At 45.5% G+C, this 27,221-nt stretch overlaps 1 protein-coding gene across 3 annotated transcripts in view; it reads left to right on the top strand.

Annotated features, from left to right (window-relative positions):
- The window catches only part of SEC16B (SEC16 homolog B, endoplasmic reticulum export factor), a 705,720-nt gene that overhangs the window by 485,712 nt on the left and 192,787 nt on the right, over window positions 1-27,221 (top strand). For all 3 annotated transcript variants that reach the window (XM_069641151.1, XM_069641150.1, XM_069641152.1), the window contains one exon: window positions 2,470-2,575. In XM_069641151.1, coding sequence (XP_069497252.1) covers window positions 2,470-2,575 — 106 coding nt within the window. The remainder of the gene's footprint in view (window positions 1-2,469; window positions 2,576-27,221) is intronic.

Genomic DNA, 27,221 nt, shown 5'->3' with positions numbered 1-27,221 from the left:
AACCAGTACAAACCTTACATTCCAACACTTTTACATATGCTTTGCAGAAACGAGAAGTCCACAATATAGGTGACATGATATTCTTCTGTATAATGATCATCAATAGGATAGCAATCTAACAATAACAGTAATAAAATACAAAAATGCACAAATGGAGTATCCCCCCCATTAATGCCCCTTTATAATATACAACAATGTGCACAAAAGGTGGACCTCAATATGAAACAGAACAAGTTGAACACAATAACATGTGTAAGGAGTTCCAGCACTTAAAAAAAGGGGGTCTCCGTTACATAACAAGCTGGTATTCACTTCATCAGGGGACCTTTAAGAACATGCCAACATATTTACCGAAATCGTAGCATGTTTTGAGTTTCATAATATCACAAACTTGAATGGTCCAGCTACACTGATGCCACTCCATTATTCAGCATGAATCACCATTTGTCTGTAACCCTCAGCTAGTCGGCACATGTGCAAATTATATTGTTATCCCGTTAGCTGCTTGTCAATGCAGATGTGTAACACATTCATAACACATATATTTAGTATTAACATTAATCAGCTGTTACATTAATGCGTCTCTAGCAGCTCCAGCAACTCTGAGGTGTATGACCCAAGCTCTACGTCACAACTCGCGATTGTCTTTCTTACCGAGCACATGTTTTCCTAGTAGCACGGATCCACAAAATAAAGCGCCAATTCTCCTTTTCTTCTTTGTTGACAGTGTAGCGTAGCGGAGAACAGCACACGGAAGTAGCATTCCAAAATTCATGCTAGTCACATTATTTCAGTATGCGCTGGGTTCTTTCCTCTAACTACAACAATGCTATCCACGGCAGTATTCCGTGCGTACAGTTGAAATGAAAGCAATGGTAAAACGGATTCAACGGTACCAAACTAACCTTTATCAATATTCAAATAAACATTAATAAAACAATTAAAATAAGCATGAACTGAAACAAAGTTAACTAGAAACAAAGCAAAATAAAACATGGACCAAATCATATCATATTTTCTTCTTTGAAGCAAATCCTGTTCTTTGAATAGTTGCCTCCTCCATAGGTTGGTGGTACAAATCCGTGAGGGACGCCTCAGCCCCTTTGTGATCTGAGAAGGAGTGCACTGTGCCATTGAGCACCACTCTCAATATTGCTGGGTAGATCATGTAATATTTTAAGTGCTTCCCCCCCGCTTTCTCCTTGGCAATGGTAAAAGCCTTTCTTTTTTCCAATAAATCACGACTCAGGTCTCCAAAGTTCATGATTTTGTGGCTTCCCCATGACAAATCAACTTTCTCTCTTGTCTTTCTTAGAACCAATTCTCGCACTGGGAACCTCAAAAATGTTATGATGAAGTGCCGAGGTCTTTGCCTAGGTGATGGCTTAGGACCCAAAGACCTGTGTACCCTTTCAATCTCTAGGGGGATCTTAGGATCCATATTGAGCAGTTTAATTAAAGCTCTCTCCAGAAAATCCGTGGGGCAACCCTGCTCAATATTTTCCAGAAACCCAGCCACTCAGATGTTATTTCTTCTGGTGAGGTTCGCCTGTTCAGAGCACTTGAGAGGCAGTTTTTCAGCTTCAGCCTGTAAATCCCTTATCTGGATAGCCATTTTATGGGAGTCATCACTGACCACTGTTGCTGGTGCTATGTGTCCATGTGGCCCATGGTGCTAAACTTCCTGGATAACTCATTGTATCTGTCTTCAGAAGCCACAAGGGAGGCCTTATTGTCAGCAAGTCTGTGGTCACTTTGATCAGTAGGCTCCATCAGTTCATCTTCTCTCTTTTCAGAGTTGATCTCCTCCCCTTTCTGCCTCTTAGATGGTTGTGAATTTCCTGAATTTTACTCAGCCATTATAGTGAATTCAGAGAGATGAGGGTCTTGGACTCCTTCGTGTAAAAGTGAGGGGGAGAGGTTCCAGAGCCTTGGCGCGTCAGGTGACGGATTTATCTGGATCCAGAAGCTGGAGACACTATCCTCAAAGGGCTGGATGTTTTTGTAGCTATTGCAGTTGAGCGTACACTTCAAATACTTTGCTTAGTTGGCTTCATGATTTGACTGGTGACCTTTGATCAAGTACTGTATTCACTAGCAATGTGCCTAATGCTTGAAAAATCCTGCATTTACAAAACACAATTCTACACTGAATTATGTTGGACTCATTCGTAGAATGACACATCTCATTGCAAAATGCTCACACTCATCTGTTTTTGGGCTTGCCCAAACAGTCACATTTTAAATTTGAAGCAACTAGGATTTATTTGATGAAGGATTTTCTAATGTAAGTTATCATTTATTGCCTGATTTACTTTAATTAATTTAAAACCACGTAGGTGTAGGCACTCTCCTAAAGGATATTTTAATGCGTCATGGGGCTATAGTGGGGGTGGAGAGGTGTGTTGGGGGATAAAGAGTTCACTTTTGAATTTTTTTGCATTCCTTCTATCACTTTTCACCTTTCAGTAAGACCTTCAAGGCCTTCGCTACGACAGAGGCCATTCAGCGGACAGAAATCCTGGAGTACTGCCGGCAGCTGAGACAGGCCGGAACATCCATCCCTTCTTTCCAGGTAACACCAATAATGCAGAATTGCAGCAGAGAAACTCAATACAGCTCCCATACAAAGAGCAGTGCTCTCATTCAAGACCAGAGCACCCCAAAATAGCTCTCTATCCAGACAACATAATTCAATCAATAATAAGTTTATTCGGATACAAATTGTCCATAAACAGCAAATACAGGATAAAAATACATAAGACAATACAAAATTAAATTCTACATTTAAAAAGAAATCTGTGATGTAAACTTACAAACATTACATATAAAAGAGGATAAAAAAGTGCATGTATGTCTTGTGATTAATATCCACCAAAAAGGCCTCCAGATTCGAACATTAAGTTTTCACAGTTTGGGCAAATTGTGAGAGAAATGTTTTGTTCTCCGATGCCAGGCCTTTCTCAGATACCAAGCCACTGGCATTGAGGCAGCTGCAAGCAGATAACATAGGGCAGGCCTAGCCTGTGTCATGCCAGCAGACCTGAGAAGTGGCACAAGTGTTTTCCGTCTTAGATCTGTATAATGTGGACAAAATAACACAAAATGTAAAAGGTCCTCGACCGGCCACTGACAACAATAACAGGCTGTAGGTTGGTCATTGTGAGACCAGCTTTTTGTTCGAGCTCCTAGCCATAGAAAGTCAAAATGGGCTTGAGTCAGAGCCCAGCGGTCTAAGAGTTTGCCACTGTGGAGCAAGTACGGCTGAATAGCATCTGCCGTTGTTAAAACAATGTGCCTTCTGTTTGAAAAATACCTAGGGCAGAGGAATCCTTATTAGACACAAGAATGGATTTAAACATTTGCTTGTGAGCCCTTACTGCACAGGGAATCAAGAAAGTTAAAGGGCAAATAAGGCTAACACAGTTTAATTTTGTGATACATTTCTGAATATACATGAGCAACGGAGAGTGGCTTTCTGATTTGACCATAATGCCAACCAGTGCGAGACAGGGCCCAGTAACCACTCATCAGCGATGTGTGGGCACCCCAATTCCAAATGTGTACCATAACTTGGCGCAGACTGCGGTAGCCCAAGTAGTTTCTTAAGAAGGAGTTCTCAACATTTTCGATATTTGAAATCCTATCCATACCCCGCAGTGCGGCCCCATAATTAGTAGCAGTTTTAGTTTGTGCCCTATATACTTCGAGAATTAACTTAATTGGATGCCCTGCACAATTATGTTGAAAGCAGGATAAGCCCCCCAAGTGCCTGTAAATAGCTCTCTATCCAGACAACATAATTATCATGCAGTGATATAATCTATAATATAATATATAATGTTATCAGACCACAGGAATTTGCTCTCACTATTGTTCACTGGCGAGTGATAATTCACTTTTTGCAAGTAAAATGTGGTGTGCCTGGTGAACATGGAGTCCTGGCATTCCTGACCGGGCAAGTGACGTTTATACCTGGCTAGTAGCTTACAACTTGATATTTCTATCCCTGAATTGCAGCTTTCTAGCCACCCGAATCACCTCTCCACCCAGACATCACCTCTGTAATACAGGTCCATACAGACAATCTCGAACATCACTCCATCAAGTTAAAATCCCAGTAATACAAGACTGCAGGTGACATAGCAAGCACACCTTACAGACACACAACAACCCAGTGAAGCAGAACTCCAAGGCTCTCCTACAAGTACGCCCTCATCTTTAGCTCTCCTTTCACACATCTCTCCATGCCCCAATATAAGAAGACTGTAAGGAACACTAGTTCTAGTTAAGCAACCCTTCAAAAATACATGACAGGGGTGGTCCTTTGTGTAACACTTTCTATGAAACAGGCCTGTATAAAATGTTCTCAACAGGGGGACACAGTAGTAATTCAAGACTGTGGGAGATATCACAGTCCTCATCATCCAGGTGACATCACTGCAATGTACGATTGTAAGGGTCACTTAAATAGAGGTCCGCAGGAATCCTACAAAGCCCCTAATTGGGGACGATTCATTTTCAGCTGACACTTAAGTCTAAGGCGTCCTGTTTGTCCCTCGTCGTTACTTCTAAGCTTGCTTCTGAAATTAAATTAATGATATTCCATCTGAATTCCCACCCAGGATCACATTACAAAGAGGGCACAGGGCACAGGGATCACTGTTCAAATCTGATTATGGAAAGAAATTAAACACATTTTCAAATTGCTCCCTATATAAGTGCAGTGAGCTCCCCCTATAGATATAGGAGACTATCCTTCTCATTTGGCACAACACAGAATGTTCTACACCCAGTGAAGGGGTAATAGGGCACCTTCTATTCTTCAGATCCTGTATGGACTGCCTCTTCCGGCTTGTATTGCATTTATGGCCTGTCGTCTGGTTTATGAGTAGACAACAACTCTCCTGGAATTAAGGAAAGACCACGGGTTTCTGGGGCTCATTCCAACTAAGGAGTGCCTGAAACTGTTATTTATGGTCCCCTTAGGAGGGTGGGGACCTGCAGTCACGCTTTTTAGTTTTAGCTATTAGGTGGCAGCTTTGAGGAAAAGCTATTGTGTTGGATTACAGAGAGCAAGGAAATGGCATATGAGGAGGGACACACCGCTTATGGGTGTTACTTGGTTATTAACCCATTGCCTTCCCATAGCCAGGCTAATACCCATGGCCATTCCCATCCACTACCTGCACCTCACTGCCCAAGATGCATTCTTAGATAATCTCGTTGAGCTAGCTGTTTCAAGCAGTAACATTAAACTGTGTGCTGTACAGGGCCTGTCAGTGTTATTCCAGAGCAGTTTTCTGAGAGTTAATGGCTTAACTGAAGCTGTAAACGTACTACTGGTCTAATAAAACTATCTTAAATAAGTGTGCCTTCAGCCACTTGATTTGTAAGCTGCATATGCATACTTACATCTGTTCATTTTGCTGATGTCAGGTTAACAACAAGCACTGGACAAGCTAACAGTTTTGTATTGTGTATAGGAATTAGAATAGACATTTTCCATGCATTGCTATGATATGTACTAGCACTCAGAACATTTTCCAGCTGCTACCATCTTATGGCCAGGTTGTACCATTATGGGTGTTTGGCAAATGCCTAACTCAAGTCTAGCCACAACTGTTGGCTTTGCCGTTGCTTGTTTTATTTAGGTCCCTTTCTTTAAAAACCCTCCCACTTGATTTAGGGTTGTCTCCTCCTTTTATGGTGTTTAAGAAGAGTCTGAAGACACTCCTTTTTGGGAAATGTGCTCATGTTTGCTATGATGTTTTTTCTCTTGCAGCTCTTTAGATGGTATAGCTGGGTGGGCTTAGCAAGGGTTAGCTGGCAGTCTTGCGAGTTTTAGTTATTCATGTACTTGGGAGCATCTTTTATTTCTGTTTTTACTTTTCTGTCTGCTGGGTTGATGGGACTCATCATGTGCTTTTCTGATGCATTCTGTAAAGCGCTCCATTCCACTGCTGTATTTGGGTGAGGCTCGCGCTATAGCAAGTTTAAACCCACTTCTCATGCAAACAGCACCTCCATAACAAAGGACTGTGGGGAACCCTTTCATGCGCCTGCTAACCAGACAACAAATGTGAATGCAGGGGATCCATCACCAACCTTACCCTGGTACACCCACTTATCCCAACAATAAGAAGAACCGGAAACACACCACACCCAGGTAACACACGCTGTGAGATAGGATACATCAACTCTCATCCCGGAAAATCAACCACCACGCAACTCATAATATGGGACTGCAAGGGACAACGCAACACACATGCTCCAGGAAGAACACCACAATAGGCGACTCCAGAGGGTCTGCCATCAGTCCCCACAGCCATGCAACATTTCAGATAATACATGACTGTAGAGGACACCAAAACACCCTTCCAGGGGCGTCACCATCTTGGTATCACCCTGTATAGCATGAGAGCGCAGCGGACACTCACAATACTTCTCATCCAGAACAGGCCAGGGCCACAGCTGGACACACCTCTGCCTCATCCTTGTGACATCCCATGTAATATGAGGCTACAGAGGCCACCTGGACAGATGTTTCAGGAAACACTATGCACAACTTCAGTTGATATCTCAGAACTTCTTTTCCAAGTTGCACAGCCCTATAAAACATGAATAAAGGGGCAACCCATTGTCCTCTATCACACAGGACCGCCAGGTCACCCCAAAACCTATTTTCCAGGCAGAGGAGAATATTCCACCAACTCTCAACTCTGTAACACTGCCTGTGATCATGTCTTTTGGGGGCCCTTCACCCACTCCCCAAGTCCATCTCCATCCATTTAACATGCCTATAATGCGGGGCTGCAGAATGCACCAGGAAACCCTGCGCCCAGCTAACTCAATATGGTATAGGATTTCAGTGCAGAAACCCCCCCCCCCAACCCTCACCAAATCACACCGAGGCACACACACGCTTCCCTAATATTTAAGGAGACTTCTTGTACAGTTCTTAATGCCGCCATCATGTCTCATCAGAGTGCTGTAGGGAAGGAGAAAAGGAAGAGGCAAGGAAGGGAGGGAACTATCAGAAGGGGAAGCTGGTTGAAAGTGGGCAATGAGGTTGGAAGATACATCAAGGGGATAGTGAAAGGCAACGTGGTATGGAAGTTAGTTGGGGAGAAGAGTGCGAATTGGGCTGGGACACCGAGGTTCAAGGTATGCTGCTCTCGCTCTCTTTCCCCAACCGTGTCTTCAGACAACCTTAGTCAGTCTCTCTCCCTCTCCCCCTCTTTCTCCCTCTCTCCCCGCCCCTTTCTCTCTCTGCCCCACCTCTCTCTCTCTCCCTCTCTCTCTCTCTCTCTACCCCTCTCTCGCTCTCTCCCCCTCTCTTTCTGTTTCTCTCGGTATCTCCCTCTCTCGCTTTCTCTCATGCATTTTCACGGCAGCCATTAATTGTAGTGAGAGGGACGGAGGGATGGGGAATTGACAGGTGCACGTCACTACATTTCACTCGCCAGCATTGGCTTTTGAGACGGGCAGGACAACGTTTCCAAGCAGGACACCCTCCCTGGTGTACTAAGTGACCCATTGTGAGCGAGTTGCCTTGTTTAAACAAACAAACAAGAAGCATGACTACCACTTGCAAAAATAGACTGTCGTCGGGAGAATAGCTCAGGGGCAACGTGCTCGCCCTCGAAACAGAGCAATGCAGGCTCGATACCTGGGTCCGTGCTTAGAAACCTTTGGGTATTAAGCACATTATAAATAACCAATCATATCATTGGACAAATTGTGTACGAATTTTCCACTTCAGTATGACGATCTTCCCATTTTGACCCATGACCCATCGCCTTCTCAGCTATGCCTTCCATTGAAAGGTTAAGTTGGACCAGCATTTTCAAATCATAAGACCCTCATCAAAACTTTGAAATGTGGAGAGAGAGACATACAACCAGGGAATTAAACGGGCCAGAACATGACAGAGCTGTGCTCCTGCAAAGTTTGTCTTCCATGGAACCCCGAGGCCCAAATTCCTGGGTGGAAAGCATTCTCCAAGATCTGCTCACGCGCCGATTTACGAGATCTACATAAAACATTCTAAGCCTCACAGGAGCATCCAGGCACTGTCCAAATATGTGTACGTGTCTCGTAGTTTACAGATCTTTTTTCTGTTTTCGTGTGTAGTTTTGTAGTTCGGCCCTACAGGGTCCGGCTAGTTGGGCTACATGCTGGCGCTCTGAGGGAACACACAGGAAAGAAACATGCACCAGTGTAGTAATACAAGGTTTTATTTAAGTGTAGTGAGTGTTTGTTTACATGTTCTGGGTGTGTGTGTTTTGGACGGATCTATCCAGCCCACAATGGGGCTGGATGGAATGTTAAAGCAAAGAACAATAGGAAAGAACTCCCCTGCCCAAGAATGGGCTGGGCAGGGGAAAGAAAAGAATCCATAAGGATTTTAAAAAGGATAGTTGAAAAGGCAGTTAAGAAAAGGTGAGAGAAAAAAAGAGAGACTCACCTTGGGGTTGCTGCCTTGAGCGGCCCTCTGGGGCCTTAGTCCATTGAAAAGAGCTAGGTGGTGCAACGGGGAGACGCTTCAGAGATTGTGAGCAGGGGCGCTGAGCTGCTATGTCAGGGGCAGAGCTGCCCCTGGCGCCGGTCGGCCCACCCGTGGGCCAGACTGGATGGGCCCCAGAGACATTTGAGGCCCGGGCAGTGTGGTGGTGGTTGCCCGGGCCTGTTAAGAACAGACTGGCCAGGACCATGTGTGGGGGGGCGGCCCCGACCGGGCTGCTCAGCCGGGCCCCAAAAGGCCCGCCTCGTGGCTAGCGAGGCGGGCCTGTTAAAGGAATAATCCTCCTGGGCTGAGCATTTCAGGAGCAGAGACGTGCTGCGGAAGCCTGGGGGACCATCCTGCGAACTGGGAACATGCCGGGGATCGCAGCTGTGATGTAGGGTGGGCCCCATAGCCAATGGGGCTCACCCTAAAATAATATTCATACCATGGGTCCTGACAGTGATGTCAGGTGGGCTCCCCTGCCAATGGGGCCCACCAAAAGTAATTTAAACACAGCAGGTGTGCAGCAGTGAGTGTGGGCGGTCCTCCATGTGCGCTGGGGGCCACCCATAACAGTTTCAAGAACCCAGGCCTGCTGTGCGGTGAATGTGGTGGCCCCAAGTGGTGGAAGGGGTCCCCTTGAAGGAGGACAAGGGGCCATGGCCCCATTATAGATCAACAACTGGCCCAGTGTCGTCAGAGAACAGCTACTCACCCTGTGACCAGCACTTCACTGCCCTTCACCTAAGCCAGCGCCCTTCTCTTGCCACCTCTACAGGTTGATTGTTCTTGGATCTCATTACTTGATCCATGTGTGGCGGTTTTATTTGGACTATGTCCCCCTCCTCGACCTCCGTTCTCAAAGCTGCCCTTCGTGTGACACTCTGCGTTTTCATTCGGTCTTTGTTCTTTTGTATTCTCCAGACCACATCCTTCATGTTTACGGTGTCATCCTGCCTTACTCTGGATAGCCATCGGGCTACTAGGGTGGAAGCAGCTCTCCTCCCCCTCAGCAGTTTGAAGGGCGACACATTTGTGATCGCATTCGGGGTCAGGCGATGAGACACTATCGCCTCCTTAGCTGTTTTGTAGGGATCCATCCCTGAAGCTGCGTCAAGTTGTAGGGCTCCTTTTATAAACCTATGGGTCCTCTCCACTAGCCCATTAGCCTGAGGGTGACAGAAGCTGGCTCTGATTTGCCTGACGTTGCGCTTCCTTAGAAACTCTTCCATTTCTCTTGACACCAGCTGGACGCCATTGTCCGTCACTATTTCTTTGGGCAAGACTTCCCTGTGGAAAATTGCATTAAAAACTTCAAAAACAGTAGTTGTGGTGATGTTGGGTACTAATTAGGCTTCCACCCATTTCGACAGAGAGTCTACTATGACTACCCCATACCTGTGGTCGGGCACCATGGTGTCCAACGGACCGATAAAATGAAAGCCTACCTTTTGCCATACTCCTGTTGTAATCTCAGTGGGGTCATGGGTGCTTGCCGCACTTTGAGCCATTTGTCACAGTTCATACACTTGTGGCACTTTTCAATCATTACTTTGATGTCCGCATCCATGCATGGCCACCGGTATGCCTCTCACACTCTTTGCCTGGTTATGCTGCTGCCCAGATGTTCCAAGTGTGCCCTGCATAAGATTACTTTCTGCATTCCTGCTGACGGTATTACTTGATCCCCTCTCATCAACAACCCGTTAGCTTCGAACATATCTTCATTTACTTTCCAGTATGGCCTCAGTCCTTCGGGAATGGTTCTTTCACTCGGCCACCCCTTCCGGGCCCACATGACCACTTTCTTCAAGCACAGGTATTTTTCTAGTTCCTCATCCCAGTGGTTTTTACTCATTTCCAGGATTTCCAGACTTCTTAGGTCACCCACAGATGCTACTATGCTTTCATCTTGGAGAAATGTGTTGGCAGCATTACCTTGTTCTAGCAACCACGACATGCACTCCACTTGTGCATTCTTCCACCCTGCTATATGCGAATTTCATAGATGTATTCTTGCAGTTTGGCTGCTATCCGGAGAGTTGGGGAGGTGTCGTCTTTACTCCCAGTGGCTCCTATCTCTGTGTTCGCTCTCTTATGCATGCGCGCAGAGTACAGTCCTTTGTGGTCACAGCACCTGCCATGATCTCACAAGGCTGCTCCCCACATTCTTGTTAACCTCTTAAAATAATTTTCAAAGTATCACTAACACTATCTTTGATCTTATTATACACTAATAAAACTATTTAACCAATTCTAAAAACGTATTCACACTTTTCTGTAACGAGCAATGTAAATTCAGAAATCGGACTTGGATGAGTTCTTTGATTGGTTCTGATTTATTATGTTTTTGTTGGAGCAGAAATGCTCTCTCCACCAGTGATGCACCAACACGCAACTCAACGATGCAATGTCCATTGACAGTGTTGTTGTAAGCATTTCCATAGAGACGTGTGTAGGCCGCTTGCCATTGATCCCCATCTCGCGGAAAGGCCATTTTCTTTGAGGTCCGATGCGATCCTCAGTGCACGCTCGGCTTGCACTTCCACTTTAGCCCGCGCCCATGCCCCAATCTTATTTGAAGTATGAAATTCACTATGTACAACCCGCGCCTCTCCTTGAGTGTCCCCACCCCATTACACAAGCTGGTAAATAACAAAAGTACAATCCATACACACACTTCGCAACAAGGTGACTACTAACTGTGTATTCCTGTTTCATTAAATACAAGCATTACTTTAAATCTGTGGTAATTTGGTTCGTGTATGGGGCTATGTGTGCTGTATTTGTGGTGATGTTAGAGCTGCTTAAATCACAGCTAGAATATGGAGTATTGAGGATGTGAGGGTTCTGAGGAAAACCATTGGGTCTGTCAGTCGAAGTGAGAGGTGGCTGAAGGGTGTGGGGGAACCAGTGTTTTTCTGTTATATCTAACATCGTCCCAGATGTGTGTCTCTTGTGTGCCCAACCCAAGTGTTTGATGATCCTGATGGAGATAAAGCTACTCTGCAACTGCACTTACCTCATGACTGTCTCCTGTGCAACCAGAGCCCCATCACTTCATTTTGGAGACTAGTGGTCTCAAGGTGGGTCATGAGATTAAGAGCTGTTCAGGGCTGTGGGGGGAGCAGCTAGCCTGGAACAGACACTGCCCCCTGAGGAAGTCATCCCACACCCAGGAGGCAGGCGCCAGCAGGAGCAGAGCCGGTGCTTTGCTGGGAGGTGTGGGTGGTCATCTGGTCATGGCCTCAGCCCCAGGAGGGGTTTGCATCTTGTAGCCGGGCAGTGCAGGTATAGGGGCGTACAACAGAGCTTCCCGACATGTGCTGCAGGAAGTTAGCTCACCAGTTAAGGTTGCCGGGCTGGTCCGTGCTAGTTGATGGAGGTACTCAGCGTGTGGAGATATGTGGTACCAGCCATCGTGTCCATGTCAGGACTTTCCAGGGACCTTCCACAGACCGGTGGTGAGGCAATTGTGGTGTCCTGGAGGGTCATGCTGGGGCATAGATGACCAGCATTCATCTGCCGGAAGCCGTCTGTGCACCTCTGATCTGCTACTGTTGGGGGAATGGTGACATTGTGGAGCGTGAGCAGAGCGCATCGTGCGCGGAGCGCAGAGACATCATCCTAAGTAGTGTTGTTGTCCGTGCGCTCTATGTGCCGCTAGCAGCACTATGGAAGGATCAGAGGACACATCGGCTACGGAAGGATCCGAGAAGATGTCAGCTTTGTCTAGCCATGTGAAGGGAAGCGGGGACTCTGCAGGAGTGCCGGTTTGGGGATGCTAGTGCCCGAGGTTCAACGACTGTCTGGTTTTCGGCATTCAACAGGAGGACACAGACAAGTGATGGAGGAGCTGCAGGAATGGTGACGTTCCTGGGACTGTGGCGTATGCCTGGAGGAAGACTGGTTTGCTGCTGAAGTGTGTGACAGGTGTCTGCTAATTTCTAGCAGGATGAAGCAAATGGATTTTAATCATCAATGGTTGTGGTTCACGGACCCTGGCAGGTTTGGCTCTGGGTAGGACAAGCCTGTTTTGTTAGTTGGGGTCAGGCTTATGTTTATGATTATGTTGTTGTGGTGCTCTGTGTTGTGGCCCTTATGTAGCTGGTTTAGGATGTTTTCCTGTGGGTGGTTATGGGTTATGTCTAGGTTACAAGGCCTGTTGTTTTATTATTGTGGTGTGTGTATGTTGTGGCATTCATTCCGGGAGGTTAGGTGTTTTTTATTGGCATTCTTATTTTGACGGGGCCTGGACATATTTACCTTGGGCATGAGGGTGCAGGTTTGCACAGGTCTTTGGGGTTTACATAGGTTTTTGGTACATTTTATCATGGACATTAGGGTGCAGGGTTCACACAGTTCTTTGAACATTTTACGATGGACATGAGGAAGTGGGGTTTGCGCAGGTTGTGATAATATATGTGCACTTGTATTTGTTAAAATGTTTTTCCTGTACAGGTGATTTGAACTTGGACGTTTTGGGACACTATGCTCGTTGACCTTGGGGTTATGGTCATGCAGGTGTGGGGTGGTGGTTATGACCAGTGGTGATAGGGAAATGTTATCTGTTGTCCCTAATAACATGTGACTTTGTCATCTGTGCTGGTGGTGTTGTGTTTCCATTCAGGGTTATTTAGGTTTTAGGGGATTCTGGTCGGGTGTCCCTGTTGGCCACAGGACAAGTATGTGTCATTGCGCCAGGTGGTTGCAGCACATCTAGTATGGTTTGTTGGCCATAGCACTTGAATTTGCCATGTGCTGGGTGGTGCTACCCCTGCTAGTATGGCGATTTGTTTGGCATGGCACAAGGGTGTGCCATGTGCCGGGTGGTTCCGGCACAGCTGGTATGGGGATTCATTTTGGCCATTGCACAAGGATGTGTTGTGAGGAACCAGAAAGTGTCTCACCCACTAGTCCCTGGGTATCTGTCATCCAGGTGGTCAGGACACGGCCATCACTTTTGTTTCCAGTTCTTGAGGGTGGACCAGTGCGGGAGGATCACCTCGGTGAGGGGTCGTCGGGGAGTGGGAGTGGGACACCGGATGGTGAGACGCAGTATCCCCTTCCTTGTAACACTGTTACCCCATCCTACCTGGTAGGATATTTAGGAACTCTACCCCAGCTCCCCCTTTTACAACACAAACACTTTCTCACTGACAGCCCACTCTAAGGGAAAAAAGACTAGCACCCAAGCCGTGTACCTGACATGTCCCAATACCATGGTCAGGCAAGGTCAGGCAATTATCGACAATCACTCACACCTGACTTCCATTACACTTCCCCACACAGATAAAAGGTGGAGCACGAGAGCACACTCTGAGTGAGGCAAAACACACTAGCAAACAGCAGTTCGAAGATGGCAGTTTAACGATAGATGAAAGACGGTGAAACAGAAAGGGATCACAAGGGGGGAAGTACCCTTGACCTTTTCGACAAGGAACCGTTGCTTTCATGAGTCAGCGAGAATGGAAAACATAAGACCAGGAAAACAGGCTGAAGAATCCTGCATTGTGTGTCGGAGATACCGGGGGCCCTCCCCCGTCGATAATCAAGGCGGGCAGGATCATCAGCCACCGTGGTACTGTCCTTGGCTCGGAGAACAAAGCAGCATCAGTGAAATCAACACAGCTGGTGAGTTGGAGAGACTGATACAAAACCGGTCTGTGTTGAAGCCATGGTTGCAAGCAGCAACATTGTATGGCAAGCGCTGGAACGAACATTGAAAACGTGTGTGATAAGAGACGCGAGTGAGGTTAAACTGCTGATGGGTGATTGAACTTTAATACAAGCTACAATCCACTCGGCAGCGTAGTCCGGCACCACGTGGGTGCTCAGTCAAAGGTCTCTGTAAGGTATCCAGCTGAGGAGTAACGAAAGTGAATAGATGTGATCCGAGCCCCACTGAGCGAGATCCTTTGAAAATGAACTAATAAATGTGAATCGAAGTGGTCCTGCGACGGGTCAAGCAAAATCCTGGGCACAGTTGAAAGTCTTTGGTTTTGACGCAATACAGAAAGTTTGGAAAAATACATGAATCTGGTCCAAGACCGGCAGAGAGAGATCAATTGAAGATTTTGTGTTAAGGTGGGCCTGAGCCCGGTAGAGGGGCACCGGGGTGAACAGTGAATCACTGAAAAAGGTTTTATGTTAAATTGTGTCTGAGCCCGAAGGAGGAGACCCGGGGTGAATCGAAAACCACCCTAGAAGTTGTACATGAGAATCCTGATTTTGGTCATGGAGAAAAGGGCGGAGGACTGAAGCTGCTGTTTCTTGCTGTGTCATGTGCTGTGCCACGTGAGAAAGCAGTAACTGGACATTAATATACTGCCTTTCACCTTCCGTTGTGTGTCGTGAAGGACGGAGGAGAGAATTCAACGAGTGTAAGAAGCGTACCTAATTTGGCCCCTTTAACACTCTACCAGAGGCAGGACACGCCTAGGACATGCCCACCAGGAAGTGCCAGCTAAAACAGGAACTGCCTGCCCTTGCGGCGAGAAGCCTGTCACGGGGAAAAGGGCAGGGGACTGAAGCTGCTGTTTCTTGCTGTTTGTGCTGGCCGTGCTGTGCCGCTCGGATAGGCGAGGACTACTATAGTACATCTACACGATCGGGTCTGGAAGATATCGAGAGGGCAGCTGATTGTAGCACTTAAGAAGCAGGAATCTGGATTGAGAACGAGACGTACCAGGAATTTGGAAGTCAAACTGTAACGGACAGCTCTACAGATACAACAAAGTCACGTATTCATCGAGACGGAGGTATGGAAGAACGAGGAAAGGAGGTAAGGAGAGTTGGACCTGTGAGTTTATGGATCATTGAACTGTACCTGAATTGATCCCGCAGTGTAGTGCTACCTACTGCCACGCTTCACCTTCCACTCCTACAGTATCCCAAATAAATCTAATGGGATCTCAGTGAAATAAAGTAACATCACTTGTCTTTAGGCACTTTAGAAAGTCCTCCATTGCCGTTGTGAAAGACTTAAAGCGTAATAAATAATCATCCCCACCTGATTTGAGACAGGACCCGGAATTGAAGTGCCGTTATCTTCATAGCCTTCCTTCTCCTTTTTCAGCAGCCTATCTGTCCATAAATCTAGCTGTACAGTATCAATCTAGGTCACACCAAAGACGTGTTGGTAAGGGTTGCCCCAGAAGCTGTACTGCCCTGCAAGGCAAAGGCCTCAAGGGAGGTATTAAGAAATCCTCTGATTAAAGGAGGCTAGTGGCGAGGGCGCAACCTAGGTGCAGCTAGTTAAGCTATCCCTACATCAGAAGCAAAAGGGAAGAAAAAGGAGAAATACATAATAAAAATAAAATTAAAATAAATAAATTTAAAAAACGAAGACAAAGATGAAACTTTGCAGTAAACTAACAAAGGGTGATCTTAGGTGCCCAGAATGGGATGGGTCCTATTCAGAATAGCAGGAGATTCCGGGGGATAAAGAGCTACAAGATCTACAGACCAGACAGGAAGACTGTGTTGCTTTGCCCCATTGGGGTGGCTGAAGAGGGCCAGATAATACAAATCCAGACTCAAATCCATACAAACATAAGTCCCCCACATACCCTGACTCCTGCCATGGTAGGAGCCGCTGAGATAAATCCAATAATACAATCTTGGAAGCAAGGATATGGAGTACACAGTCCCTTCTAAGAAAATACAAAAGAAGATTAATGATCACTTCTGTAAAACAAAACCTAAAAGTGTAGATGACCAGGATCTCTTGCATATGGCGTGCATTTTGGCAGAGCAGGATGAAGCCTGCATGGAGAATCAGCTGACTAATAAGGAGCCATTAACTTTTCTGGCAGCACCACAACAACCCATGACAAAAGACATCCCAGTGTGCCAGGTGGGGGAAAGGGAGAACAATGTTAACATTGAAAGAGAATCACTGGAAGAAGACATAGGGTTGGGTTTCTCATCATACCCAATCCAAGCACAGAACATTTCTGTCCAACAAGGAATGTCATGTTCAAATGAAGCCACAATCCCGGCACTGAACTTTGTTCTTAACTCCTTGGTTTCCGTATTCAAAGGTGTAAAACTGAAGTCCAGGCGCAAGCAGGGATCCTCTTAGAACTCACTAAGGAAACAGCAAGTTTGGATTCATCTTTGGTGGGTTGCAATAATATTATCAACTCAAGTCTTGAACCCTGGATGAAGGACCTGCGCCTGGAGTTAGCCAAACAAGGATTAGACACATCAGCCATTCAATTAGCATTGGCTTCAAGGAGAAAAGAGGAGGAAAAAAAAATACTCCTACAAGAGTTGCTGACCCAAATGAAAATCATGTGGCAAGTTCAAAGGGGAAAAGAGGGAGAAGATATATCAGATGAGATAAATCACCCCTTCGATGACACCCCCTTATCAGCATCAACCCTTGAAGATTAGCCAATGTAGTGGAGGGAGCACTAGAAGAGGAATCTGAGTTGGAGGAGCAACTATATCACCCAAAATGAATGGACCAAGCACAACAAACTATGCTGGGGATGGATCAGCAACGATCTAAGGGAAGAAGAAAAGAAAGGAAGAGAGAAACAAGGAGGAAGAGAAGAAATAGGGAATCACTCCATCCAGTGAGGGAGGAAAAAAAACTAAGAAACAAAAAAGTGGGAAATACAAGAAATCTGAAACAAACACCTTCCTAAGATCTTTGCTAAAATCACCAGCATTGAGCACTCTAGACGAAGAGGAGCACATGACAGATCCAATCACTGTGGAGGAGGATTTCAAGGAAAAGAGTGAAAAGGACGAGAGGCAAGCAAAAAACATTACTTCAAAATTAAAAAATAAGTGTTGCCAAGATGATCCTTCGAATGGAAAGAGAGACCAAGAATACACAGCCTGGTGTAAAAGAAAGAAACGAGGCAAACTTGCCTCCAATTGATGAGAACAAGAAGTATCATCATTGTTCCCCGTTGGCCCCACTGCACTATAGCCGTCCGGTTGCTCCAATCTTTCTATTGAATAAACGCACTGTTGCGACCACTAGATTCAAAAGAAGTCTGTGAAAATAGCACCAATTTTTCTGAAAACTCTGGCCACATTGTAGGGGAAAAAGTCGTTGATTGAGGAAGTCAAATTGGGACAAGGCAAGTGTGCCTCACTCAATTTAAAATTTAATGGAGGGGGAAAGTCAATGGAAATGGATGAGAAGGAGACACAAATGTTGGCAGATCCTCGGGAACTAAAACACTCAGCATGTAAAAGTAAGGTTAAAGAAGAGGCTATGTCCCCATTTTCAATGCCAGAATTATGGCTCAGCATTTCAGACAAATACAAGAAACATAAATCATTGTGCAGAAGTACAATTCTCTCCTACTTTAAGGAGATGCCAAATATCTATCTTCTGAACTCCCAAAATATCGAATCTGTACGCTTCCCAAACACCAACTCCCCATTTACAGCTGAAGTGGGTTTGACATCGAGAGGGGTTTTCAAAGCAATAGTGGGAGCGTCAATGGAACTGGAGAGACGGGGCCTAACAGTCTCATGCACAAAGCCCCCACTAATAGATTCCACTGTGCCACAGGCCACTGCCCACCAAGTGTGGGGGGGAGCAGCGGAAGCAAACAAGTGCATCGATACTCATATGATGAGGTGACCAGACAGGAGAAAAAGCTACTCAATCAGAGACTGAGGCAACTGAAAAGAGCAGGTCTCAGCAGAGAGAATTATGGAAGCGCATCCAAGAGAGCCTCACAAAGGTATAAGCAGTGGTCGGTGGTCAGGAGGATGTGGCGACTCCAGCAAGATGGTGAGCGCATGCTGAAATTAGCAGGAAGTAATGTCTCCGGTGAATTCCGGTCAGTATTAGTAATGCGTCGTTTAGAAGGTAACCCAGACACTGCATTATGTAATTTGGTGCCAGAAAAGAGCTGGATAGATTATCTGTCAGCCAGCTTCAAGAATCCGGTGAAAATGGAAAGTACTTCGGATAAAACTGTCCGTGGTGTCTCCCTCTGGGGCAGCAGTCCTTATTAGCTCTGATTGCCAAATCCTCCTCTTCCAAAGCAGCAGGGCCAAATTGCCTAACTTATCAAGTGCTGAAAAAGCAGCCTTTACTCTGGGGCCAAAATACTATCTTGGCTATTTGGAGCGATCTTAGAAAGCCAACAATTCCCTGCATCATGGAAATCAGCGGTTATCATCCCGGACGACCGGCTGCAACCTACAAACTATCTGCCCATCACCCTCCTTGATATTGAGAGTAAACTCTTCATGAAGATCCTATTGCTGGAGTTAGAGGTCTGGATAAAGGAAAAAAAACACTCTCAAAACACCAAACGGGCTTCAGAGGTGGACACTCAACAGCATTAAATGGACTAATATTAAACATCTTAAGCGGAAAGACAAAGGTCAAAGGAGAACAACAGTTATATGGTGCCTGGGTGGATTTCTCAAAGGTGTTCGACCATGTGAACAGAACATGTCGATGGGCAAAACTAAGGAAATGGAACATCCCGGAGGGGCTTTTGTCTATGCTGGTAGAGCTCCATAAGGATACCACTGTTAGAGTCCGACTGGATGATGAAGGTCATCTTTCAGACTCAATCAAGGTAGAAAGAGGAGTATGTCAGGGTTGTTTGGATTCCCCTTTATTCTTTAATTTCTATCTTGCTGATATGGGAGAGTCCTTGGAAGAATCGGCACTGGCCAGTCCCATAATCAATGGTTGCAAGATCCACTGGCTTGCTTATTCTGACAACGTAGCCCTGCTGGACAAAACACCAATAGGGCTGCATCGACTTCTAGACAAACTGGACATCTATGCAAAGGAAAATGACCTGGCCATCAAGCCAAAGAAATCGATGATAGTAGTCTTCAAGCATCCACTTAAGAAGATAAACTATTTAGACTGGAAGCTATGGGGCCAGAGTAGTCTAAGAGTGGAAGATCTAACCTATCTGGGCTACAAGGTCTATGCGGCATCATCACAGGAGAAGGTTGAACAGGACGTGTAATTGAAAATCTCACAGCTAGTTTCCCAGATGAAAAAGATCTCATCAAAATTCTGCTAATTCTCACTCATGCCATTGATCAAATTCTACATCGCCAAAGTGGTCCTAGTGATCCTCTATGGACTAGAAACAAAAACATGTTTATGGAATGTAGATTGGCAAAGCCTGGAGGGGCTAGTCTGGAAGAGAGTATTGTGTCTCCCATTGAGCCTTCCAATGTCCTCGCTCAGATTCGAACTGGGCCTACGGTCACTAAAAGCTCAGGCAGAATGGAAATTAATTTCCCTCTTTCGACCAATAATCACTGCTCAGAAGGACACCCTGTACTTTGATTTTAAGGCCCATCTGGAAGCAAAAAAATTGAACATTTTATCAACCCTGGAGGAAAGATCACTGAAAGGCCTGTAAAAAGCAGACACTGACCTGGAGACATTAACACTTAACCCTTTAAAGGTAAAAAAGCTCCTAGAAGAAGCAGACTGGATAACGACAATCGATAAGATGTGCTCCCACACCCCTGAAAATCTCTTCCTAAAAGCAGAAAAAAAACAAGGAGTTATAGCCCCATATCTCTTGAAATTCCCAGACTGGAGGATCAGAATGAACTTCCTCAGAATAAGACTTAACATAGCATCTACAGGGGACATTCTTTCAGTAAGGGGAAAAGAGGAGAATGCTATCGCTTTATGTAACATCTGCAAAACACCCTCCAACCAGTCGTTGAAACATCTATTGTTGGCGTGTGAAGGGACTTGGCCTGTGAGACTCTCTTTCTTCGCAGGATTTGGAGTCGGCAGGGAGGACCATATTGCCGATCTGTTCTGGGATAGAGTAATCTCCGGTCACTCGAGTTCTCTGACAATACCGGTGGTAAAAGTCCTCGAGAAGTTTGATATCGTGATGAACATGAAAATCTCAAAGGTTTCCTTGGAAAATGTGTGTTTTTAGGAAAAGCATTTCCACAGTGAAACAGTAGATATGAAGGACTGATACATCCGTGTGTATGTCAGCCAATGTGCTCTTCTGGCTCTTTTTTTTAATTGCTTTTTTGTATGCGCCATTTGAGCAAAATATAAATTGTAAAAAATTATGTTTATTTTACTTTTCTGCTTCTGCATAGCGCTTGATAGTTATGTCAAGTGTCTAGAGACGGAAGATTGTATTTAGGTAATTTCTTGTTTTATATTTAAATGGAAATAAAAGTTTTGTAAAAGGTTTTTGCTTAACCAAAAACAAACACAGAAATTAAAAAAAGAATGTTTGTTTGTCGTACGAGGCCCTCTTAAGTAATAGACTTTGAATGGCAAAGAGACTTTGGTACAGAAGGCCCTAATATTGAGATTTGAACTGCATCCTCATTCTAGAGAAGCCAGAGACTGTGATAAGCTTGAGTGTGCCGCTTTGCCCCTTGCTGAAAATGTGGGGAATGGAAGCCAGCGGCTTGAATATCCTGGCATATACTTTCTTGAACACTTTTCTTTTGCATAACATTGTTTCCCACACTATTTGTAATTAAATGTAAGGATTGGCAATAGGTTTATTAGTATAGGCCTTTTAATTTTGACAAGACACCACTACGACGGTGTTAATATTATTTGATGGTCGTAGCTTGCTCCCATATTTAGATTCAGGATTAGATATGCGTTCTTCAAACCCAGTTGAAGTTCAATAAACACCCTTGAACTGTGATCACTTGTGTCTGTCTTACTGTTTGATACCATGGCAACCTTACAGTGCCTGGTGGTACAAGCATCTGCTGTTTTTCCAATTTGCTTTGGCATTGCACAAGGATGTGCCATGTGCCGGCTGATTCCAGCATAGCCAGTATGGCGGAGGCACCATGGTTGTTTTTGGTGACATGCGCTGTGGTGATATTGTGGTTTTGGGTTATCTATCCAATGTTGGTGCTTCAGTGTGACTGGTGACGGATTTGGATTTTATTTGCCTTGTGTTTATGCATTACTGTTTTGCGCTTGTGCATATTATTGTGCCCTGGTTTGAGGTGGTCAGTTTTCAGGTGTTGGTTCTGTGTTTGTTTTTTTAGTTTGATTTCCCACACATATCTAGTTTGCTGGCTAGTGTGCTCATAGGACAAAATATTGGGGTTTGTGCACAGACATGGCAGATCTGGGGCTTGGGAATGGCGTCCCAAACGGAGGGAGTTTCAGTTCTTTTGGATGTTTAGGTTTGTTGTGTTGCCACTTTTGCTCAGGGGAGAGCAAAGTTTGTGCTTGGATGTGGCAGGTCTGAGGTCATGGGGGCAGCTCAGGGCAAAAGGAGGTTTGTTCCTCTGGTGGATATTACCTTGTGGGTAGTAGTGGCAGTTCTGGAGTCCTTTCGTTATTTCGGTGGGCACTTGTTCTGTCGTTGCTCCGGTTTGGTAGGTTTAGGAGGGAGTGGTTTGGTGTTGGTGTCAGTTTTGGAGTTTTTAGCATTAGGGGCAGCTCATCTTTTGGGTTTCTTGTTGTGAGCGTGTGCAAATTTGAAGGTTAGATTTGGTGTGCAGTGGACGTTCCATCTTGTTATTTTCACATAAGCGTGTGTGTTCCATTCTTTGGTTTACATTTTCTTTGTGATTATTGTGGTTAGATGTTTCCCACAGTTTTGGGGTCCTGAACTGGCATTTGTGTTTTCCTTATGTCGTTGCAGGCTCCGAGGCACTTTCCTACTTTGGTGGCCACTTTGTAGGTAGACGTTTGGGGCGTGTTGTGTTACTGGAACCATTTATGGACCCCCCAAACCTTCTGCTTTTGTTTGGCTATCCTAACCTGACGTTTTCTAGTGTTGCCCATCCTTCAGCTGAACTCCCATGGGCTTTTGCTCACTTGTTATGGGGAAACTGACACGTCCTTCAGACTGTCAGTACTGGGAAACTCTGTTTCTCTGAGTTTTTAACTATGTTGCCATTTCTTGGTAATTGTTTTTAACAGTGCACAATGTACCTTCCAGTACCGTGCGCTGGGGTCCCTTTTTGTTTTATGGACCTAGACACCCTCTGAGGATTTTTTAGTGATTGTGCGAGTGTGCCTGGGAGGAGCTGGTGGCAGTAGTTACTTTTTTATGTTTTACTTCTTTTTATCGAGTTGAACCGCGTTTACTGTGCTTAGCTCAAGACTGTGGCTAGATCCGAAAAAATGGCCGAGCCACAAATTCTTTTGTTCTGTCCCGTGGCCATTTCGTCCCTGGCCTTCACCCAGGAGTAACCCAGGTTTTCCGTATTTGGGCAAGCAGCCTCCTGTGAAAAGCAATCTCTTTTGCAGCCTTCCGCCTATCACGTATGTTTGCCCAGGAAGAGGGCTGGAACTGTCTAGTTCCAATCCATGCTACTGGTGCAAGGATGTCTGAAGTGCCTGAATGACTGAGACCACTGTGGGCTGTGATTGGTCCACATCTGGGATGCCTGCAAGAGAGCAGATCTTTTATTGGAAGTCCTTTATTTTGGCATGAAGCTAATCTTGGATAAGAGAAGGGGCTCTGCAGCAATTCCAGGTCGATCACCTGTGTTCCCACCGAACTACAGAAGGAGCGAAGTCTCCTACACAAAGAAACAGACTTGTGAAACGGCTGAAGACACTTTGAAAGGTTTTGGCACCCTTTGCCCTCTGTTGTCCCGTCAGATCCCTGCTTTCTTCTTTGATCCAGAAAGCCTGCCAAGGAGCTTCGCCCCTTTGGAATAGTGGGAACAACTACTCTCGGTGCCCTCTGCTTACCCACTGAAGGAGCCCCTTTGGAAGTGTAACCACTGGGCCATCCAATGAACTGTCCAGCTCTACCTCACGGTAACCCACAGCTCCACCTCCATCTCGAGTGTAGATGCGAGACCTGGGACATCGCTTGTTTGTGGTCCCGTGCATTCTCCTGCCAAATTTTGCAGGCCTAGCTCTTCTGGGTCCCAAATAAGGAGAGTGTGTAATGCTGCCCACATCCACAATTCCTGCGTCACTACCTGGTGGTGACGGTCGCTATAGTTCCCCTGCTGTTCTGCTCTTCCGTGCCCTGAAGCCAGCTGCACTGGATGTTTCTCCATACCTTTTTCGGAAGGTGAGAAAAGGCAACTGTGCCATCACGGACGATTGCTCTCCACCACAGCTTCTGAAAGCCGGAGCACCGGGAAACTGCAGGACTCAAACCTACTAGCAACTGGAAAATGGAAAGTCTGAGCCTGCCTTCTAATGACAGTACAGAAGGTGCTTGGGCTATCCCAAGTACCATTAATGCATTTACTAGTGCTACCATAGAAAGAGACCAGGCTGATGATTTTAGTGAAGATGTTTCCTCTGTTCCACTGGCCGGCTCGGGGGCTGAAGCCATGCTGGAATTCAAGAAGCAAGAATTATAAATCCCATAAGGCATTGTGCCCTATGGGATAAATGGTCAGGCCCTTACCCAGCTGTGGAACAGCTGGGTGAGGCCAACTATGTGGTGGACCTTAGAAGGCCTGGACAGACCCCAAAAGTGTTTCACATAAATAGACTGAAGGCTTTCAATCCTACGGTTGTAATAGCTGCACTGCTACTTGCTTCAGATATGTAAGAGGAGGAATCAGACCCTCTACTTGACCTGTTCCAGAGTGGTCCTTCCGATGGCTCCATTGAGGGCGTCCATGTGGCCCCTCCCCTGACTTCTGACCAACAAGGGGAAGTACGAACTTTGCTCAGGCAGTTCTCCTCCTTGTTCTTACCAACTCCATGTTTGACACCTTGGTGCAAACACAAGATTGACAGTGGAGATAGTGTACCTACCAAAAGTAGGGGTTACAGGATGTGGAAATATCTGGGTGCATCCCTATTTTTGTTTTCGGGGGATTAGTCTCACTGGGAAGAGCATATGTGAAATATAGCAGAACATGGAGCCAATTACCCCTCTCTACATCCAGATTGTTTCGGTAAGTGCACCACCTTTTTACCTTATCACTACAAATATTGCAATGAGGTCTCACATGTTGTCTCCAGCCCTTTCATATAAAACATATTTTATTCATATTTTTTATAACGAACATAACATCATTTAAGATTCCTCATATGCACATTGACACACACACATTTCCAAAAACACATCTTCAAATTATTTAGAGAAATGTTTTCCAAAAAAGTGGGGTTAGTAAGTGACTGAGATCCTTTTACAGATCAAGTTGGCTTTCTAGAAAATCACAAAATAGGAACATTAGAGAACAGATATGAGTAACTTGAATTCTTAATATATTATTCTGTTCCAATTGAGTCACAGACTTTATATCTACAGAGGTCCTTTAGTGTGATCTCTGTTATCTAAGGATAGATGTTTCAAGCCTGTTTGATTGTCTACATATGTTTCAGCCTTTATATAATAAATGAGGCACTATCCCTAGTGTCTATTTTTAATGTTATGGCCATCTTCAGGACACGGAAATGTCTTATACACTTGCGATTACTTCACAGGAACCCCTTGGGTATTGTCTCCCATGCACTGTTTTTTGCAAACAATTGGATTGGAGCTTATTTTGCATCGAAGTTGTAATTTCCTTGATGTAGTAGAGGACTTTTTAATCTTACCTGTAATCACAGGGCCGTATTGCTTATTTTCTTATCTTTTTTATTTTACATTGCGCCGTATTCTTGCACTTGTTGCTAGACATCGTTTTTACTTTCCTTTATTTGGTAAGTATTATATTTGTGTGCTTGCCTTCTACGCTCGTATTTGCTTCTGTTGGAGACACTGGAGATATTGTACCGTCCAAAAGTAGGGGTTACAGGATGTCAGACACGGCTAGATCCGGCATCAAGGCAGAAGTCAACAAGATGCTCGATCTAGGAGTGATTGAGCTTTTCAGTAGTCCCTGGCCAGCCCAGTGGTTTTAGTGCCAAAAGCTGGTACCTCAGAATTTAGGATCTGTGTGGATTATAGGGCTCTGAATTCTGTCACCAGAATGCTGTTACCTAGAACCGATGAGCTGGTGGATACCTTGGGTGCTTCCAAGTACCTCAGCACATTTTACCTCACTGCTGGCTATTGGCAAATAGCCTTAGCAGAGTATGCCAAGAAGAAGACAGCATTCTCAACTCCAGAAGGCCTTTACCAGTTCAGGGTAATGCCATTTGGGTTGAAAAATGCACCTGCCACTTTTCAGAGGCTTGTGAACCATGTTCTAAATGGGATGGATGATTTTGGCTTAGCATATCTGGGTGATATAGCAGTCTTCAGTGCCACCGTGAAGGAAGATGTAGAGTATCTCAGGATTGTGTTTCAGACTCTTCGGGAGGCCCGCCTGACCATAAAGGCCAGCAAGTGCCGGATTGGACATGGATCAGTGGTCTCCCTTAGGCATGAAGTATGTGGGGTAAGGATTCAGCCTCTACCCAGTAAAGTACAAGCAGCACAAGAGTGGCCTGCTCCCACTACACAAACCCAAGTGAGAGCCTTCTTAGGACTCACTGGGTACTACTGAAATTTCATGGCAGACTATCACACTATAGCTGCCCCTCTGACTGCTCTCACTGCTCCAAAGAAGCCCAAGAAGGTCTCTTGGTCTGAGGAGTGTGAGAAAGCCTTCAATGGCTTAAAAGACTCCCTGTGCCAGGCTTCTGTCCTCAGGGCCCCTGACTACAAATGTGCTTGTATTTTGCAGACAGATGCCTCTGACACTGGGATAGGTGCAGTACTATCACAGATAGATAGGAAAGGCAAGGAACACCTGATTGGATTCATTAGTCTCCAGCTTAAGGACAGAGAGCTCAGGTGGTCCACTGTAGAGAAATACATTTTCTCTGTCGTGTGGGCCCTATGGAAGCTGAGGCCCTACCTCTATGGGACCCACTTCACTGTGCAAACCGACCATAAGCCCTTAAAGTGGCTAACATAAAGGAAGAGACTCCAAAGTTACTCAGGTGGTCCATACGCCTGCAAGGGTTTGACTTCACCATTGAGCACAGACCAGGTGTCCAACATAGCAATGCTGATGGGCTGTTCAGAATGTGTAACCGACCTGAACATGAGGCCAATCCAGGGGTGGATTAGTTCCCCCTGTCCTTAGTTTGGGAGGGGCGAGTGTTAGGAAAGATTTCATTTATGTGCAATTTGCCCGCCATTTATTGACCCACCCAAACCTTTTGCTTTTGTTTGGTTATCCTTACCTGACTTTCCAGTGGAGCCCAGCCTTCAGCTGAATTCCCCTGGGCTTTTGGTCACTTGTTATGGGGAAACGTACGCGTCCTTCAGACTGTTACTGGGAAACTATGTTTCTCTCAGTCTTTGATTATGTTGCCATTTCTTGGTAATTATTTTTAACAGTGCATAATGTACCTTCCAGTACTGTGTGCAGGGGTCCCTTTTGGTTTTATGGCCCTAGATACCGTCTAAGGACTTTTTGGTGCTTGTACAAGTGTGCCTGGGATGAGCTGGTAGCAGCAGTTCCTTTTTATAATGGTTTACTTCTTTTTATTGAGTTAAACCGCCTTTAGCGCGTTTGGCTCAAGACTGTGGCCGAAAAAAATGGCCGAGCCACAAGGTCTTTTGTTCTGTCCAGTGGCCATTTTGACCCTTGCCTTCACCCAGGTTGAGTAACCTGAATTTGGGCATGCAGCCTACCACAAAAAAACAATCTCTTTTGCGGACTTCTGGCTGTCACGTATATGTGTGCCCAGGAAGAGGGCTGGAGCTGTCTAGTTCCAATCCACACTACTGGTGCCAGGATGTCTGGAGTGCCTGAATGCCTGAGACTACAGTGGGCTGTGATTGGTCCACGTCTGGGATGCCTGCAAGAGAGC

Source organism: Ambystoma mexicanum, chromosome 1q (genome assembly GCF_040938575.1).
Source record: "Ambystoma mexicanum isolate Mex_15411 chromosome 1q, UKY_AmexF1_1, whole genome shotgun sequence".
In the NCBI taxonomy this organism is placed as follows: domain Eukaryota; kingdom Metazoa; phylum Chordata; class Amphibia; order Caudata; family Ambystomatidae; genus Ambystoma; species Ambystoma mexicanum.
Note: the sequence above shows the minus strand (reverse complement) of the source record. Positions and strands in the feature narration are given on the sequence as shown.